The sequence below is a fragment of the Haematobia irritans genome, chromosome 1, assembly GCF_050003625.1.
Source record: "Haematobia irritans isolate KBUSLIRL chromosome 1, ASM5000362v1, whole genome shotgun sequence".
Lineage (NCBI taxonomy): Eukaryota > Metazoa > Arthropoda > Insecta > Diptera > Muscidae > Haematobia > Haematobia irritans.
In genome coordinates, this window is record NC_134397.1 from 244,171,705 (window position 1) to 244,191,915 (window position 20,211).

The window sequence follows — 20,211 nt, forward strand, 5'->3', positions numbered from 1 at the left end:
GGACGAAAGGTATATATGGGAGCTATATCTAAATCCGAACCGATTTCAACCAAATTTGGCACAGTTAACCATATTATAAAACGTACACTTTGTGCAAATTTTAAATCAAATCAGGGCAAAATTCTGGCTTTTGAAGCCATATAAGTGCAAATCGGACGAAAGATATATATGGGAGCTATATCTAAATCTGAACCGATTTTTTCCAAAATCAATAGCGATTGTCTTTGACCCGAAGAAAGACCACATGCCAAAATTGAGGACGATAGGACTTAAATTGCGAACTGTACTTTGTGCACAAAATTACATATACAGACAGACGGACAGACAGACAGATAGACAGACAGACAGACAGAGGGACATTGCTAAATCGACTCAGAATTTAATTCTAAGCCGATCGGTATACTAAAAGATAGGTTAGTGCAATTAAAATTTGGATTCTTCGTGTCCCCTCTGGATGGTCCTATAACAGATGATTTTCCAAATTTAAAGACTTGACTTTAGTCTTTCACAGAGAGTCAAATGAAAATGAAAAACAAGTAAGTAAAGTCTAAAGTCGGGTCTACGATTATTATTTCTTGGCGTTACATACACTGTTCCACAGTGTGGCGCAGGGTACAAATATTGGAAACATTTAAATCTGAAGCAATTTTAAGGAATCTTCGCAAAAGTTTATTTATGATTTATCGCTCGATATATATGTATTAGAAGTTTAGGAAAATTAGAGTCATTTTTACAACTTTTCGACTAAGCAGTGGCGATTTTACAAGGAAAATTTTGGTATTTTGACCATTTTTTGTCGAAATCAGAAAAACATATACATGGGAGCTATATCTAAATCTGAACCGATTTCAACCAAATTTAGCACGTATAGCTACAATGCTAATTCTACTCCCTGTGCAAAATGTCAACTAAATCAGAGCAAAAAATTGGCTTCTGTGGTCATATGAGTGTAAATCGGGCGAAAGCTATATGGGAGCTATATCTAAATCTGAACCGATTTCAACCAAATTTGGCACGCATAGCTACAATGCTAATTCTACACCCTGTGCAAAGTTTCAATTAAATCGGAGTTATAAATTGACCTCTGTGGTCATACGAGTGTAAATCGGGCGAACGATATATATGGAAGCTATATCTAAATCTGAACCGATTTGAATAAAATTTGGCACCCTTGACTACACTACAAATTGTACTCCTAGCGCAAATTTTCAACCAAATTGGGGTAAAACTCTGGCTTCTGGGACCGTATTAGTCCATATCGGGCGAAAGCTATATATTGGAGCTATATCTAAATCTGAACCGATTTCAACCAACTTTGGCACGCATAGCTACAATGCTAATTCTACTCCTTGTGCAAAATTTCAACTAAATCGGAACAAAAAATTGGCCTCTGTGGTCATATTAGTGTAAATCGGCCGAAAGCTATTAATTGGAGCTTTATCTAAATCTGAACCGATTTCAACCAAATTTGGCACGCATAGCTACAATGCTAATTCTACTCCCTGTGCAAAATTTCAACCAAATTGGCTTCTGGGACCGTATTAGTCCATATCGGACGAAAGATATATATGGGAGCTATATCTAAATCTGAACCCATTTCAATAAAATTTGGTAGACTTGACTATAGTACTAATTGTTCTTCTTGTGCAAGATTTTAAGCAAATTAGGGTAAAAATCTGGCTTCTGGGGCCATATAAGTCCATATCGGTCGAAATATATATATATATATATATATATATATATATATATATATATATATATATATATATATATATATATATATATATATATATATATATATATATATATATATATATATATATATATATATATATATATATATATACATATATATATATATATATATATATATATATATATATATATATATATATATATATATATATATATATATATATATATATATATATATATATATATATATATATATATATATATATATATATATATATATATATATGGGATCTATATCTAAATCTGTACCGATTTCTTCCAAAATCAATAGGCTTCTATTCTGAGCCAAAACACATACTTGTGCCAAATTTGAAGTCGATTGGGCTAAAACTGCGACCTAGACTTTGATTACAAAAATGTGTTCACGGACAGACGGACGCCAAAGACACCTTGTGTCTATCTCGTCTCCTTCTGGGTGTTGCAAACATATGCACTAACTTATAATACCCTGTTCCACAGTGTGGCGCAGGGTATAAAAATTGCGGATGCGTCTTTTTTGAACACCTGTTTCTATATGAAGGAGTTGCCAGATCGAAACAAAATTTAACATTTGTTCATAGACCGCGCTTTTTGTGCTAGGCTAAGAAGTTTCCGAACTGCAAACATGACAACCACTTGCATTTATAGTACTCGTCAAGAGCTTTCATTTGATACCAAAAAATGTATAGCAGGTTTTGCACAGTGGGCGCTGGTGTGACATATTCTAAAATTTCGCAAATTAATTTTACTTTTGCTTAAAACAATTTTTGTTTTTGGGGAAACTTTCGAAAATAGAAACCACTTGCATTTATAGTACTCGTCAAGAGATTTCATTTGATACCAAACAGTGTAGAGCAGGTGTTGCACAGAGGGCCAATATGCACTTTTTTCGAAATTCTAAAAAAGTAATTTTCTTTTTAATAAAAAATCCATATTTCGGGGAAGCTTTCGAATATGGCAACCACTTGGATTTATAGTACTCATCAAGAGATTTCATTTGATATCAAAAAGGTGGAGCAGGTATTGCACATTGGGCACGGGTGCCCTATATTGTAAATTCATGCAAACTAATTTTATTTTTGACTAAAACCGATATTTCTGGGATGCTTTTGAAAATAAAAGCCATTTGCGTTTATAGTACTCCTCAAGAGCTTTCATTTGATATCAAAAAATGTACAGCAGGTTTTGCGCAGTGGGCATAGTTAAACTTTATTTCAAGTTGGACAAACTAACTTTTCAAATATAGCAGCAAAACTAACATTCCTGGGATGCTTTCGATAATAAAAATAACTTACATTTATAGTGCTCTTCAAGATCTTTCGTTTAATGCCAAATTATATTGCGCAAATATATTGGAAAGTGCTGAATTTTATTAAATATTTTATCTCCCCAAATTGTAATTAACCCATTAGGTTGGCAGGCAAAAGCTATCTGGTTTGTGTCTCGGCTAAATAAATTTACAATTTATCTTCACGCACATGGAAAATAGGCGACACATGCAAAAACGCTCATTTCATACCGGTATACCTGGTATACCGAATCCTCCAAATCAGCATCAATCTCGAATGAGAAAATAATATTTCGATGCAGTACAAAAAAATTCAAAACTTTGTATTCCCTGTATGTTATGAGAAAAGAACAAGTACATACGGCCGGAAGTTCGGCCAGGCCGAATCTTATGTACCACCGTGCCACCGTGGTGCAATGGTTAGCATGCCCGCCTTGCATACACAAGGTCGTGGGTTCGATTCCTGCTACGACCGAACACCAAAAAGTTTTTCAGCGGTGGATTATCCCACCTCAGTAATGCTGGTGACATTTCTGAGGGTTACAAAGCTTCTCTAAGTGGTTTCACTGCAATGTGGAACGCCGTTCGGACTCGGCTATAAAAAGGAGGTCCCTTGTCATTGAGCTTAACATGGAATCGGGCAGCACTCAGTGATAAGAGAGAAGTTCACCACTGTGGTATCACAATGGACTGAATAGTCTAAGTGAGCCTGATACATCGGGCTGCCACATAACCTAACCTAACCTATGTACCCTCCACCATGGATTGCGTAGAACCTTCTACGAAAGACTGTCATCGACAATCGAATTACTTGGGTTGTGGTATCTTAACAATTTTTAACATCGTTTTCTAAATTGTGAGTTAGTGCATACGTGGTATGTATTAGACAATACGTAGAGAGCCAGAATTGAAATATGGGGGCTATATACAATTATGAACTTGACATGGACCAATTTTTGTGTGATTGGGGATCGATTTATCTGAGGGCTATATATAACTATAGACCGATATGGACCTAGTTAGGCATGGTTGTTAACGGCCATATACTAGCACAATGTACCAAATTTCAACTGACTCGGATGATATTTGCTCTTCCAAGAGGCTCCAAAACCAAATCTCGGGAACGGTTTATATGGGGGCTATATATTATTATGGACTGATATGGACCACTTTTGGCATAGTTGTTAAATATCATATACTACCACCACGTACCAAATTTCAGATCGGATGAATTTTGCTTCTCCAAAAGGCAACGGAGGTCAAATCTAGGGATCGGTTTATATGGGGGCTATATATAATTCCTGCATTGTTGTTGGATACCATATACTAACTTCAGGTACCAAATTTCAACCGATTCGGATGAATTTTGCTCTTACAAGAGGCTCCGGAGGTCAAATCTGTGGATCGGTTTATATGGGGGCTATATATAATTATGGACCGATTTCGACCAATTTTTGCATGGGTGTTTGAGGCCATGTATTAACACCACGAACCAAATTTCAACTGAATCAGATGAATTTTGGTCTTCTAAGAGGCCCCGGAGGTCAAATCTGGTGATCGGTTTATATGGGGGCTATATATAATTATGGACCGATGTGGACCAATTTTTGCATGGTCATTAGAGACCATATATTAACACCATGAACCAATTTTGAGCCGAATCGGATGAAGTTTGCTTCTCTTAGAGGCTCCGCAAGCCAAATCGGGGGATCGGTTTATATGGGGGCTATATGTGGACCAATTTTTGCATGGTTGTTAGAGACCATATACTAACACTATGTACCAAATTTCAGCCGGATCGGATAAAATTTGCTTCTCTTAGAGGATTCACAAGCCAAATTTGGGGGTACGTTTATATGGGGGCTATACGTAAAAGTGGACCGATATGGCCCATTTGCAATACCATCCGACCTACATCAATAACAACTACTTGTGCAAAGTTTCAAGTCGATAGCTTGTTTCGTTCGGAAGTTAGCGTGATTTCAACATACGGACGGACGAACGGACGCACGGACGGACATGCTCAGATCGACTCAGAATTTCACCACGACCCAGAATATATATATTTTATGGGGTCTTTGAGCAATATTTCGATGTGTTACAAACGGAATGACAAAGTTAATATACCCCCATCCTATGATGGAGGGTATAATAAATACTAACTGAAGCAATAGTCTCTTCCTTTTCTTTCGCTTTGTTCCAAGGTCTTGTTTAGATTTTTCTTTGATTTTGAATCATTATTTATGTGTGTAACCTAATGCTATGGTAATCTTTCAACACACTTCATGTACTCTGTTCTACTGGCCCACTTATCTAATTAAACTTCAAGGAGGCACTTGAATTACTATTTGCTCTATGTTATTGGGCCAAGCATAAATTCCTAAGCTAACCTAAGTGCGTCTGAATGGGAATATTATTGTGTGCATGTGTGTGTGTGTTCTTTTCCATGATTGTTTATCCTTGGAATACTTTATCAAGGCTTAGAGGGTAATAAGCAAAACAAAATAATGGCTCAATTATTACGAAATTCATCGTTAACTGTCCCAGCTAAACCAGCACAATGCTGTAGTTTCATGGTATCCCCAATACAACCAAAAGAATATAAAAATGTCAATAGCCACAAATATTGGATGCTCATGGTGGATGGTGTCTCTTCATTATAAACTCGTATAGAGTCCAAGTGTCCATTCAAATGTATTTTTGACTATTCCAAAAATTGGTCTTATCATCATTTTTATATTCGTTCCATTTCTCCCGCACCGCTTCTTTTAGGCGTTATTCATTCATTCATTCACTTTCATTTCATTCAATTCGTTTTATTTGTTTATTCAAGTTTGTTGTTATTGTCGATTCTTTTATTTTTCCGTCTTCTTTGTTTTCTTTATATTTGCAGATTAAAGGAAAGACCAACAATCGGACAATTTTATCGTTATTAGTTTCGCCAACAGTCATTGAAGAAATTGCCAGTCATATTAAACAGGGGTAAGTGGGTGTTATATGAATCAGGGATGGGAAATGCAGTACTATAGTACTTTTTCAATAATTTTTACCCTGTCAGTACCGTAAATAGTACCCCCGCTAATGATTTAGTACCTTTGGTGTAGACATTTTTGAGGCGATATCAGATTTATGGTACACTAGTTTTTATAAAGTCTTTAACAAACTTTTTTGCTAATAGTCTTTAACAAATTTGGCAAAACAGACAAGTTCATGCGGGAAGAAAATCTCGATTTTGTAAAAGCCATAGTCAAAAACACGATTTTATTGAATTTCATACACAAGGTCGTGGGTTCGATTCCTGCTTCGAACGAACACCAAAAAGTTGTTCAGTGGTGGATTATCCCACCTCAGTAATGCTGGTGACATTTCTGAGGGTTTCAAGGCTTCTCTAAGTGGTTTCACTGCAACGTGGAACGCCGTTCGAACTCGGCTATAAAAAGGAGGTCCCTTGTCATTGAGCTTAACATGGAATCGGGCAGCACTCAGTGGTAAGAGAGAAGTTCACCAATGTGGTATCACAATGGACTGAATAGTCTAAGTGAGCCTGATACATCGGGCTGCCACATAACCTAACCTAACAAAATAATGTTTTAGTCGAAAAGCATGTAATTCTATATTACGTTTCCACACGAATACTTTTCTCGATAAGGAGTTATCGATCGCGTTCTAAAATAATTATAGTCACGGTCGAAACTTGAAATAATCTACCAACATTTGGATAAAATCTTACCACAAATTACCAAAAAAAAATATTACAGTAATACCTCGATTCCGGAATTTGACGACGTTAATCGAAACGACGTAAACCGAATTAAAAATTCCTCATACTTACTCCGCTGTGTCCGAAATTCAAAACAACAAAACATTCATGATTGAAAAGCTACGCACACACATAGAAATTAGAGGTGTGCACGTGAGTAATAGTTTACTCACGCTCACGCACACTCACGACTGAAAAATCATACTCACGCACACTCACGCACGATATTTTTTGGTAGTACTCACGCTCACGCACACTCACGAAAAGAAAATTTGTACTCACGCACACTCACGCACGAAAACGTCGTAACTCACGAAAAATACCGTGACTCACGAAAAATACCGTGACTCACGAAAAATATCGTGACTCACGAATAATTTTATGATTACTTTACCTTACCGAAGTGTCTGAAAACATGAGCATTATTAAAATCGAGATTGTTATTAAACTCTTAACATCCCAGGTGTCACTAAAATTGTAATTGAAGTTAACTCTTAAGGGTTTTATGTTGGTGAGCAGGAATATGTTCGTGAGTGTAATTCGATACTCACGCACACTCACGAAGATATTATTTTCGTGACTCACGCTCACGCACGACATTTTGGTTTGTTAATCACACTCACGCACACTCACGCTGTTGTCATGAGCGTGACTCACGACTCACGCACGAATCACGAAAATTTTCGTGAGTCACGACAATTTCGTGTCACGTGCACACCTCTAATAGAAATATATCAAATGCTAAACGTGTACAGAGTTAAAAACTGGGATTCCCCTGCTTTTACTTATAAATTGTAAACAACTGAGACGGCGTAAATCGAATGATTATTTCCATATTTTAAGACTATTTGTTAATTACGTGAAAAACAATTTCCAATATGACAAAATCGGGTGATACATTTAGAACATGTAAATAACCAAATGGAAGGACAGATGGACAGGATGTAATCCACTTAAATAATCATGAAACTAATATTGTCTAAATACAACCCGGACTTATGGAATCCTCTCCATGGATATTTCAAAAGAAGTAAACCACCTTCCTTCGATGAGTTAATATGGACAGGGGAAAAATAATATTCTTCATCCTACGTATGACGTGTATGATGTTAAACAAAGTTAAACACACAAACCAAATTTCTAACACAATTCCTTGGCATAGAAATTTTATTCTCGACCATTAGACATGTTTTCTTTGTGTAAACTATTCGAGATCTTAGTCGATGGAATTTTAAGATGTAAACAAATATTTCGGTTACATTCTATGGCGTCCAAGAGATAAACCCCAAAAAAATACAATGTCGAACACAGAGACAGAGACGCAAACAAATTCCCCTTGTGTTAAGGACTTTCAAAAAAAAAAAAAGAAGAGAGATGAAAATCCTTAACATTCAAATACTTTGTTATGTGTATTGGAAACTTTTTGCAAAAGAGTTAAATCGACCAGATAAGGAAAAGCAAAGGAATTTTGTAAAAAAGTTTTCTTCGCCTCCTCATCATATTGTTTGGTTTCTTTGGCTATCATGCTTGGGGTGAAAAGAAGAAGAAAAAACGTGATGGAAGGAGGCCTTAACTTCAGTTATATTAGAAATAAACTATTACGTTATTCAATGCAATTTCATCATTCTTTTTGTACCTTGAACCATTCTGTGGAATAGGATGTTATAAGATAGTGCATATATTTACAATGCCCAGAAGGATCCGAGATAGACTGTCGATCTATCCATACCCGCCTGTCCATCGGTCTGTGAACACATTTAGATGTAGCACCCATACTCGTATATATCTTTCGGCCGATTTACACTCATATGGCCACAGAGGCCAAAGTTTTAATCCAATTTAACTAAAATATAGGGGGTAATTAATTACAATGTACACCACATTTTGGTTGAAATCGGTTTAGATTTAGATGTAGTTCCCACACGGATGAAAAAGACTGTTTTTCATATGTTTGGCTATAAACATTATATGTTTGGAACACAAATTTTTAAACACAATATTTTTGAGTGCAAGCATATAATGTTCATAAACTAGCATAACATGTTTGGGGCATATATGTTAATATGTTAGAACATATTATGTTTGGGACATAAAATGTTTGTAAATATAATATGCTTGGATGCAAACATATATTAATTTAGAAATAGCCTATAAACATATATGTGTTTAGTAGCTTGGAGCGCTATTTAACAGGGAGCGATATTGAATTAAGTTGGTGGTTGTTGCTTGTTATTACAAAATTAACATTTTATTTTTCCTTGGGCAATTGATCAGCTACTTCTTTGATCCTTACAAACTGTGTGGTCCGCTGTTCGAATCCCCGTCCGGCAAAAGGTAAAATTAAAATAAAAAAAATCATACAATTGAATAATTTCTTCTACAATGTTTGTATTACAGAAAAAGGTGCTAAGAACTAAAAAATCTCGTGGAAGTGAGAAAGATGTGGGGGAATATACAATTGGGCAGAAACAAAATTTTGAGCATTCAGGTCGAAAACCTATGTTGTTAGCACCTATATTACCTGTTTATTTTCATAATTCATTATGATTGTAAATATATAAATAAATAAATAAAATTTTGAGATTTTTTTTTAAGCATATAATAATTTTGGGTGCAAAATGCTTCCAAACATATTATATGTTCATATAACAACATATTGTTTTTTGGAAGACAACGTTATTGAATTTGGATGCAAAAATACAAAATGTTTGGAACTTAGACTACCCAAACATATATTGTTTAGACCAATATGCTTTCAAACATATTATATATTGGAAGAGATCAAACATATAAATGTTTGGGCGATACCCAAAAATGTATATGCTTGAAGCAAAATATGTTTGGGAGTATATGTTACAGAAGCGATTTTTTGTGAGCGTGCATAAATATCATTCACCCGATATGAACTTAATTATCGCCAGTATCCAGAGCTTTGTCTTTATTAGCTTCAAATATAGCACAAGGAGTATATTTGATAGTATTATCATGTGTGCCAAATTTGCTCGAGATCGGTTAGTGAGGTTTATTGCAAATTTTTGGCACATTCTCCTAAGTACCGATATAAATATAACATGTCGTTGGAAAGGTACTTGAGAGAAATTCCTTCTTATGTAATTAAAAAAAGCAAAAATTGAAAGTTTTTGGGACAAGGAACAATTTTTTTTTTCAAATTGAATTTTTTTTTTTTTTTTTTTTTTTTTTGAATTAAAAATTTTAAATGAAACTCTCAATTTTTGGATCCTTTGCATTGCTTTAAAAGTTGTGCCTTGGTTTTGTATCGGATGAAGAAATTAAAAAAAAAAAATCAAGTATATACGGCCGTAAGTTCGGCCAGGCCGAATCTTATGTACCCTCCACTATGGATTGCGTACACCGAAAGAATTCTCTTCGTTAATTTTACGAAGAATTCTTCATTAACTATTCTTCCTGAATTCTTCATTAAAATAACGAAATTTTCATTCATTTTCGTAAATTTTACGAAGAACATTTTACGAATATACGAAACTTCTACGAAACATTCTACATTAACTTTTCTTCGTAAAAAGTTCGTACTTTTAACGAAACTTTCTTCACATTTCATGAATTTTGTGAAGAAGTTTTTACGAATATTTTACGAAACATTCTGCGTTAAAATTTCTTCATAAAAAGTACGAAACATTTTCTTTGAAATAACGAAGAAGTTTCATTGAAGTTGTAAAATTTCCGTTCGCGGCATTAAATGGTCTTTTATAATGTGCTTGAGTGTATTCCTTTATTCTATTTTTTTAATCAAGTCTATGCTACTTCTCATTTGGGTGATAGCGCGCTACGAATAAAAGTGAAGCATTAAAACTAAAAATTATTCAAAAACTTAAGATGTAAAGTAGTGATGTCATTTTTCACACTTGCAACTACAACCAAATGCACTTTCGACTATAAATTTTTTTTCTAAAAGTTCGAACATTTTTCAGAAAAAAGTACGAAATTTTTTCATAAAAAGTACGAAAATTTTTCATAAAAACTACGAAAATTTTTCATAAAAAGTACGAAACATTTTCATAAAAAGTACGAAGATTTTTCATAAAAAGTACGAAGATTCTTCATAAAAAGTACGATTTTTTTTCTTACAAACTACGAAAATGTTGGAAGAACTTTTCTTCGTAAAAAGTACGAAATATTTCGTACTTTTAATGAAAAGTTTCTTTGGTTGTAAAACAATGACAAATTTCGTACTTTTAACGAAATTTTTCGTTCTTTTTACGAAGAAAATTCTTTCGGTGTAGAAACTTCTACGAAAGACTGTCATCCACAATCGAATTACTTGGGTTGTGGTATCTTAAAACTTCGTAACATCATTTTCTAAATTGTGAGTTAGTCCATACGTGGTATATATTAGATAAAAAAGGTATGTATAGGTAAGTCTACAAATAATTACGAATCGATATGGACTTTTGCACGGTACGTAGAGAGCCAGAATTGAAATATGGGGGTCGCTTATATGTGGCCTATATAAAATTATGAACTTGATATGGACCAATTTTTGTGTGATTGGGGATCTATTTATCTGAGGGCTATATATAACTATACACCGAAAGAATTTTCTTCGTAAAAAGAACGAATTTCGTTAAAAGTACGAAATTTGTCATTATTTTACAACAAAAGAAACTTTTCATTAAAAGTACGAAATATTTCGTACTTTTTACGAAGAAAAGTTCTTCCAAAATTTTCGTAATTTGTAAGAAAAAAATTCGTACTTTTTATGAAGAATCTTCGTACTTTTTATGAAAAATCTTCGTACTTTTTATGAAAGAATTTCGTTCTTTTTATGAAAATGTTTCGTACTTTTTATGAAAAAGTTTCGTAGTTTTTATGAAAAATTTTCGTACTTTTTATGAAAAACTTTCGTACTTTTTTCCAAAAATGTTCGAACTTTAAAAAAAAAGTTATAGTCGAAAGTGCATTTGGTTGTAGTTACAAGAGTGAAAAATGACATCACTACTTTACATTTTAAGTTTTTGAATAATTTTTAGTTTTATTGCTTAACTTTTATTCATAGCGCGCTATCACCCAAATGAGAAATAGCATAGACTTGCATAAAAAAATAGAATAAAGGAATACACTCAAGCACATTATAAAAGACAATTTAATGCCGCGAACGGAAATTTTACAACTTCAATGAAACTTCTTCGTTATTTCAAAGAAAATGTTTCGTACTTTTTATGAAGAAATTTTAAAGCAGAATGTTTCGTAAAATATTCGTAAAAACTTCTTCGCAAAATTCATGAAATTTGAAGAAAGTTTCGTTAAAAGTTACGAAGAAAAGTTAATGTAGAATATTTCGTAGAAGTTTCGTATATTCGTAAAATGTTCGTCGTAAAATTTACGAAAATGAATGAAAATTTCGTTATTTTAATGAAGAATTCACGAAGAATAGTTAATGAAGAATTCTTCGTAAAATTAACGAATAGAATTCTTTCGGTGTAGACCGATATGGACCTAGTTAGGTATGGTTGTTAACGGCCATATACTAGCACAATGTACCAAATTTCAACTGACTCGGATGAAATTTGCTCCTCCAAGTGGCTCCAAAACCAAATCTCGGGATCGGTTTATATTATGGACTGATATGGACCACTTTTGGCATGGCTGTTAAATATCATATACTACCACCACGTACAAAATTTCAACCAGATCGGATGAATTTTGCTTCTCCAAAAGGCACCGGAGGTCAAATCTGGGGATCAGTTTATATGGGTGCTATATATAATTATGGACTGATATGAACCAATTCCTGCATGGTTGTTGGATACCATATACTAACATCACGTACCAAATTTCAACCGAATTTTGCTCTTCCAAGGGGCTCCGAAGGTCAAATCTGGGGATCGGTTTATATGGGGCCTTTATATAATTATTGACCGATTTCGACCAATTTTTGCATGGGTGTTTGAGGCCATATATTAACACCACGTACCAAATTTCAACTGAATCAGATGAATTTTGGTCTTCCAAGAGGCTCCGGAGGTCAAATCTGGTGATCGGTTTATATGGGGGCTATATATAATTATGGACCGATGTGGACCAATTTTTGCATGGTTGTTAGAGACCATATACTAACACCATGTACCAAATTTCTATTAGAGGATCGGCAATCCAAATTTGGGGGTCAGTTTATATGGGGGCTATACGTAAAAGGTGACCGATATGGCCCATTTGCAATACCATCTGACCTACATCAATAACAACTACTGGTCCCAAGTTTCAAGTCGTTAGCTTGTTTCGTTCGGAAGTTAGCGTGATTTCAACAGACGGACGGACATTCTTAGATCGACTCAGAATTTCACCACGACCCAGAATATATATACTTTATGGGGTTTTAGAGCAATATTTCGATGTGTTACAAACGGAATGACAAAGTTAATATACCCCCATCCTATGGTGGAGGGTATAATACAAAACAATTTTTATACCCTCCATCATAGATGGGGATATATTAACTTTGTCATTCCGTTTGTAACACATCGAAATATTACTCTAAGACCCCATAAAGTATATATATTCTGGGTCGTGGTGAAATTCTGAGTCGATCTAAGCATGTCCGTCCGTCTGTTGAAATCACGCTAACTTCCGAACGAAACAAGCTATCGACTTGAAACTTGGCACAAGAAGTTGTTATCGATGTAGGTCAGATGGTATTGAAAATGGGCCATATCGGCCCACTTTTACGTATAGCCCCCATATAAAGGGACCCTCAGATTTGGCTTGTGGACAGAAGCAAATTTCATCCGATCCGGCTGAAATTTGGTACATGGTGTTAGTATATGGTCTCTAACAACCATGCAAAAATTGGTCCACATCGGTCCATAATTATATATAGTCCCCATATAAACCGATCCCCAGATTTGGCTTGCGGAGCCTCAAAGAGAAGAAAATTTCATCCGATCCGGCTGAAATTTGGTACATGGTGTTGGTATGTGGTCTCTAACAATCATGCAAAAATTGGTCCACATCGGTCCATAAGTATATATAGCCCCCATATAAACCGATCCCCAGATTTGGCTTGCAGAGCCTCAAAGGGAAGCAAATTTCATCCGATCCGGCTGAAATTCGGTACATGATGTTGGTATATGATCTCTAACAACCATGCAAAAATTGGTCCACATCGGTCCATAATTATATATGGACCCCATATAAACCGATCTCCAGATTTGGCTTGCGAAGCCTCAAAGAGAAGCAAATTGCATCCGATCCGGTTGTAATTTGGAACATGGTGTTAGTATATGATCTTTAACAAGCGTGCCAGAATTGGTCCATATCGGTCCATAATTATATATAGCCCCCATATAAAACGTTCTCCAGATTTGACCTCCGGAGCCTCTTGGAGGAGCAAAATTCATCCGATCCGGTTCAAATTAGGAACGTGGTGTTAGTATATGGTCGCTAACAACCATACCAAAATTGGTCCAATCACACAAAAATTGGTCCATATCGGTTCATAATCATGGTTGCCACTCGAGCCAAAAATAATCTACCAAAATTTTATTTCTATAGAAAATTTTGTGAAAATTTAATTCTATAGAAAATTTTGTTAAAATTTTATTTCTGTAGAAAATTTTGTCAAAATTTTATGTCTACTTTGTCAAACTGAATTATATACGTATTGGATCGATATTTTTTGATTTTATATATACCACGTATGGACTTACATACAATTTAGAAGATGGTGTTAGGAGGTTTTAAGATACCTTGCCATCGGCAAGCGTTACCGCAACTTAAGTAATTCGATTGTGGATGGCAGTGTTTAGAAGAAGTTTCTACGCAATCCATGATGGAGGCTACATACGCTTCGGCCTGGCCGAACTTACGGCAATTTCGCTTTTATTTTTATCAGTACTTTTTGTTACACTTTCATTATACCCTGCGTCACACTGTGGAAGAGGGTGTTATAAGTTAGAGCATATGTTTGCAAAACCCAGAAGGAGACGAGATGGACAATATTGCTCAAGGCCGGCCCCAGAGTTGATCTATTTAGCCATGTCCGTCTGTCAGTCTGTCTGTGAACACATTTTTGTGATCAAAGTGTAGGTTGCAATTTTAGTCCAATCGACTACAAATTTGGCTCATGTATGTTTTTTGGGTCAGAATAGAACCCTATTGATTTTGGAAGAAATCGGTTGAGTTTTAGAAATAGCTCCCATATATATCTTTCGCCCGATATCTACTAATATGGCCCCAGAAACCAGAATTTAAGTCTGATTTGCTTTAAATTTTGCACAAGGAATGCAATTAATAGTGTCGTAAAGTGTGCCGAATTTGGTTGAAATCGGTTAAAACTTAGATGTAGCTCCTGTAGATATCTTTCGCCCGATATGCACTTATATGGCCCCAGAAACCAGAGTTTTAACCTGGTATGCTTTAAATTTTGTACAGGAAGTAAAATTAAAAATGCCAATATTGGTTCAAAGCTGTTCAGATTTAGATATAGGTCCCATATATATAACATTCGTCCGCTTTGAGAGAGTTCAAATTGTAATCCGATTTAAGTGAAAATTTTTACAGGGGGTAGAATTAATATTGTAACTATGTTATGCATGACAAATTTGGTTGAAATCGGTTCAGATTTAGATATAGCTCCCATATATATCTTTCCGCCGATTGTCACTCATATGACCACAGAGTTCAAAGATGTAAAAATTCAAAAATTGGTCTATATCGGTCCATAACTATATATTGCCCTCATATAAGCCCATTCCCGGATTGGATTTGCGGAGCCTCATCGAAAAGCAAATTTCATTCGCTTCGTTTGAAATAAATAAAAAAAATTACCTTTATTTGAAAAATAATTTTTCAAAGGCCTTTATAATCACATCCACCATGATTTACATCCCTCTGTCTGAGCCTTGACATTCCAACCTAAATATTTCAACTCAAAACAAACAATTGTACCATTCTCAAGCTATCTTCACACATTCCCCTGAGTGAAAAGTATCAGAAATTGGGATATGCAAATAAAAAAAATCCTTAACTCTAAAATCCCTTAGAACTTTTTTTATTGCTTCTTTCCTTTTGTGTAAATCTCTTGATATCATTTCAATGGATAATCAATTACCAATCATTTAGGACAGCCGATAAGGTACTAGACTGCTGTGGCTGCTCAACCATCACCAACAGAGGAGAATCTACAAAATCCAGAGAACATTTTTGGTTAGTAGATTAGCATGGATAAACAAAAGAAAAATGGAAACTTTGTTTTTTTTTTCTTATGTTCCCATCAAAGTCAAGTAGCTTCAAGCAATTTTACATTGATTGATAAATTCCGATAGAATTTCATAGGATAATAAATGATGTATCTGAATTGTTGGAGCATATTTGTATGGAATTGAAAGAAAATAGAAAAATTGACGAAGTTATATATGACATCATTGACATATATTTCCAATATTAGTTGTAATCTGATCAATTGTTGAATTTTTCGATATGAATTTCTCATCAGCTGAAATGAGCTTAATCACATCTAGGATATCCACGAATATCCACAAAATTTTGGATGCAATAAAATCTCGAATATTTATCGACCTAGAGCGAAACATTAGTGCTGTGGCATTGCTCACGAACGACATTTGTATGGGTAATCACACCATTGCCACACACCAGTGGGAGTCACGAAAATTTTCGTGGGTCTAACAACTCAAGAAGTAAACTCGGTAGATCGGTCTATATGGGGGCTATACCAAAATATGGACTGATACACACCATATTCAGCACACCTATTTGTGGACCAAAAATACGTTTAAATTTCAAATCCAATTCCATCCAATTGAATAAAAACTGCTGTGCCTGGAAGCCCAAGAAGTAAAACCGGGAAATCGGTCTATATGGGGGCTATAGCAAAACAGAACTGGTACAACAATATTGAGTATCAAATGCTACATCGAACAATATTGTTGTGCGGGAGATGTTGGGGCGTTCACGTAGTCTGATGACCCACTGCTGTTGTCGTTGGAGCAGTATTCAGCCACGTAGTCAACATGTCCATATTTACGTAGCAATATTAAGTCGGTGCAATTCCGGAAGTGCACATACTTCACGTGCAGTTTACACTTCACGAAAGGATGATGAATTTGGTTTCGGCAGACTAAAAAGTACCACGGTCCGGAATTTTTCTCCATCTCGGCTTGAACCAAAATCGAACGGAATAGGCCGCCCGACGACACAACACCAACACTGTTGTGGCAGGCGATGAGTAAAATTCGTCGTGTCAATCCGGTGCACAGAACCCACCGCTATGCGACTTACTTAGTCCAGTGGTACATCGAAATGAGTTTCACAAAAGCATCACTGGGCATGCATACACAAGGTCGTGGGTTCGATTCCCGCTTCGACCGAACACCAAAAAAATGTTCGGCGGTGGATTATCACACCTCAGTAATGCTGGTGACATTTCTGAGGGTTTCAAAGCTTCTCTAAGTGGTTTCACTGCAAAGTGGAACGCCGTTCGGACTCGGCTATAAAAAGGAGGTCCCTTGTCATTGAGCTTAACATGGAATCGGGCAGCACTTAGTGATAAGAGAGAAGTTCACCAATGTGGTATCACAATGGACTGAATAGTCTAAGTAAGCCTGATACATCGTGCTGCCACCTAACCTATCATAACTCAGGAGTACCAACCTTCGTTTAAATGATTTCAGAGCACGGTTGCCAATCGTGCCAAAAATAATTTACCAAAATTTTTCTACAAATCAATCAAACAAAAATATCTTATTTTGAAATTGTTGATCAAAATGTGTACTACTATAGAAGACTTTGTCAAAATTGAACATTTAGAGAACATTTTATCAAAATTTTATTTCTATAGAAAATTTTTTCAAAATTTTATTTATATAGAAAATTTTTTCAAAATTTTATCTTTATAGAAAATTTTTTCAAAATTTTATCTTTATAGAAAATTTTGTCAAAATTTTATTTTGATACAATTTTCTATAGAAAATTTTGTCAAAATTTTATTTTTATAGAATATGTTTTAAAAATTTTATTTCTATAGAAAATATTTTTCAAAATTTTATTTCTATAGATTTTTTTTCAAAATTTCATTTTTGTAGAACAATTTGTCAAATTTTTATTTCTATAGAAACAATAGAAAAAAAATGTTTTTCCATAGACATTTTGTCAAAATTTAATTTCTATAGAAAATTTTGTCAACATTTCATTTCTATTGGAAATTTTATCAAAATTTCATTTCACATTGTTTTTGTTTTTTTATTTCAGCTTAAAACCATGCATTGACTAAACTACAAATGTTGCTTAACCAACAGAGGAAAATAATGTTTGTCAAATTTATTTGAGCAAAGCCCTATAGACTGCAAGATGGTTGGATGGACGCACGTTTCGGAATTTCCACATTCCTCATCAGCATCCTCTACTTGCAGCAAAGGTTAGGTTAGGTTATGTGGCAGCCCGATGTATCGGGCTCACTTAAACTGTTCAGTCCATTGTGATACCACAGTGGTGAACTTCTGTATGCAAGGCGGGCATGCTAACTATTGCACCACGGTGGCTCCCTACTTGCAGCAAAACTATCAACCAAATATCAGAATAAATTCAGGTAGTACAATAAACCCAACGTGAACCACACTTGAACCTTCCGAAAAAAGGTTTATGATTGACGGCTTATGCAGAAATAAATTCATACAAACATTTCTCTTTTCCTTTGCCACCATCAAATCATCGATTTGAGTGCAGTTGGCTGGGTTTATTTTGAGCGTGCTTCCTCTTTTTTCATTCGCTTTGTTTTGTTTTTGTTGGTTTTGTTCTTTAAGCATTGTTGTTGTTTTTTTATTTCAGTTTAAATAAAAAGCTGAAATAAAACAAGTATATACAGCAGTAAGTTCGGCCGGGCCGAATCTTAAACACCCACCACCATGAATCAAAATGGGGGCTATACCAAAACATGGACCAGTACTCACCATTTTTGGCACACCTCTTTATGGTCCTAAAATACTTCTAGATTTTCAATTTCAGGCAAATTGGATAAAAACTACGGTTTATATAAGCCCAAGAAGTAAAATCGGGAGATCGGGCTATATGAGGGATATACCAAAACATGGACCGATACTCACCATTTTTGGCACACCTCTTTATAGTCATAAAATACCTTTAGGTTTAAAATTTCAAGCAAATTGGATAAAAACTACGATTTCTATAAGCCCACGACCCCAATTCGGGAGGTCGGTTTATATGGGGACTATATCAAAACCTTGACCGATATAGCCCATCTTCGAACTTGACCTGCCTGCAGACAAAAGACGAGTTTGTGCAAAATTTCAGCACGATTGCTTCATTATTGAAGACTGTAGCGTGATTACAACAAACAGACAGACAGCTAGACAGCCAGACAGCCAGACAGACAGACGGACATGGTTATATCGTCTTAGAATTTCTCCCAGATCAAGAATATATATACTTTATATAGTCGGAAATCGATGTTTCGATGTGTTACAAACGTAATGACAAACTTATTATAACCCCGTCACCATTCTATGGTGGTGGGTATAAAAACAACAACAATGCTTAAAGAACAAAACCAACAATAACAAAACAAAACGAATGAAAATTTAATTTCTATAGGAAATTTTATCAAAATTTCATTTTTATAGGAAACTTTGTTAAAATTTTATTTCTATAGAAATAATAGAATAAACAAATGTTATTTCCATTGAGAATTTTTGTCTAAATTTAATTTCTATAGTAAATTTTGGCAAAATTTAATTTCTATAGAAAATTTTGTCAAAATTTAATTTCTATAGGAAAATTTGTCAAAATTTCATTTCTAGTTATAGGAAATTTTGTCAATATTTAATTTCTATAGAAATTTTTGTCAAAATTATATTTCTATAGAAAATTTTGTTAAAATTTTATTTCTATAGAAAATGTTGTCAACAGTTTATTTCTATAGAAAATTTTGTCAACATTTTATTTCCATAGAAAACTTTGTCAAAATTTTATTTCTATAAAAAATTTTGTATAAATTATATTTCTATCGAAAATTTTGTCAAAATTTCAATTTTATAAAAAAATTTGTCCAAATTTTATTTTTATGGAAAATTTTGTCAAAATTTCATTTCTATAGAAAATGTTGTTAAAATTTCATTTCTATAGAATTAGTAAAATACACAAATGTCATTTCCATTGAAAATTTTGTCAAAATTTAATTTCTATAGTAAATTTTGTCAAAATTTAATGTCTATAGTAAATTTTTATAAAAAAAAAAATTGTCAAAATTTTATTTATATAGAAAATTTTGTCAAAATTTTCTTTCTATAGGAATAATAGAATAAACAAATGTTGTTTCCATAGAAAATTTTGTGAAAATTGAATTTCTATAGCAAATTTTGTCTAACTTTTATTTCTATCGAAAATTGTGTCAAAATTTTATTTCTATAGAAAATTGTAT

General features: G+C 34.3%; 1 protein-coding gene across 1 annotated transcript in view; it reads left to right on the forward strand.

The window, feature by feature from the left end:
* The window catches only part of LOC142238925 (dynein beta chain, ciliary), a 243,383-nt gene that overhangs the window by 15,975 nt on the left and 207,197 nt on the right, over positions 1 to 20,211 (forward strand). Inside the window, exon 3 of the mRNA XM_075310695.1 lies at positions 5,916 to 6,004. Within this exon, the coding sequence (XP_075166810.1) occupies positions 5,916 to 6,004 (89 nt within the window). The remainder of the gene's footprint in view (positions 1 to 5,915; positions 6,005 to 20,211) is intronic.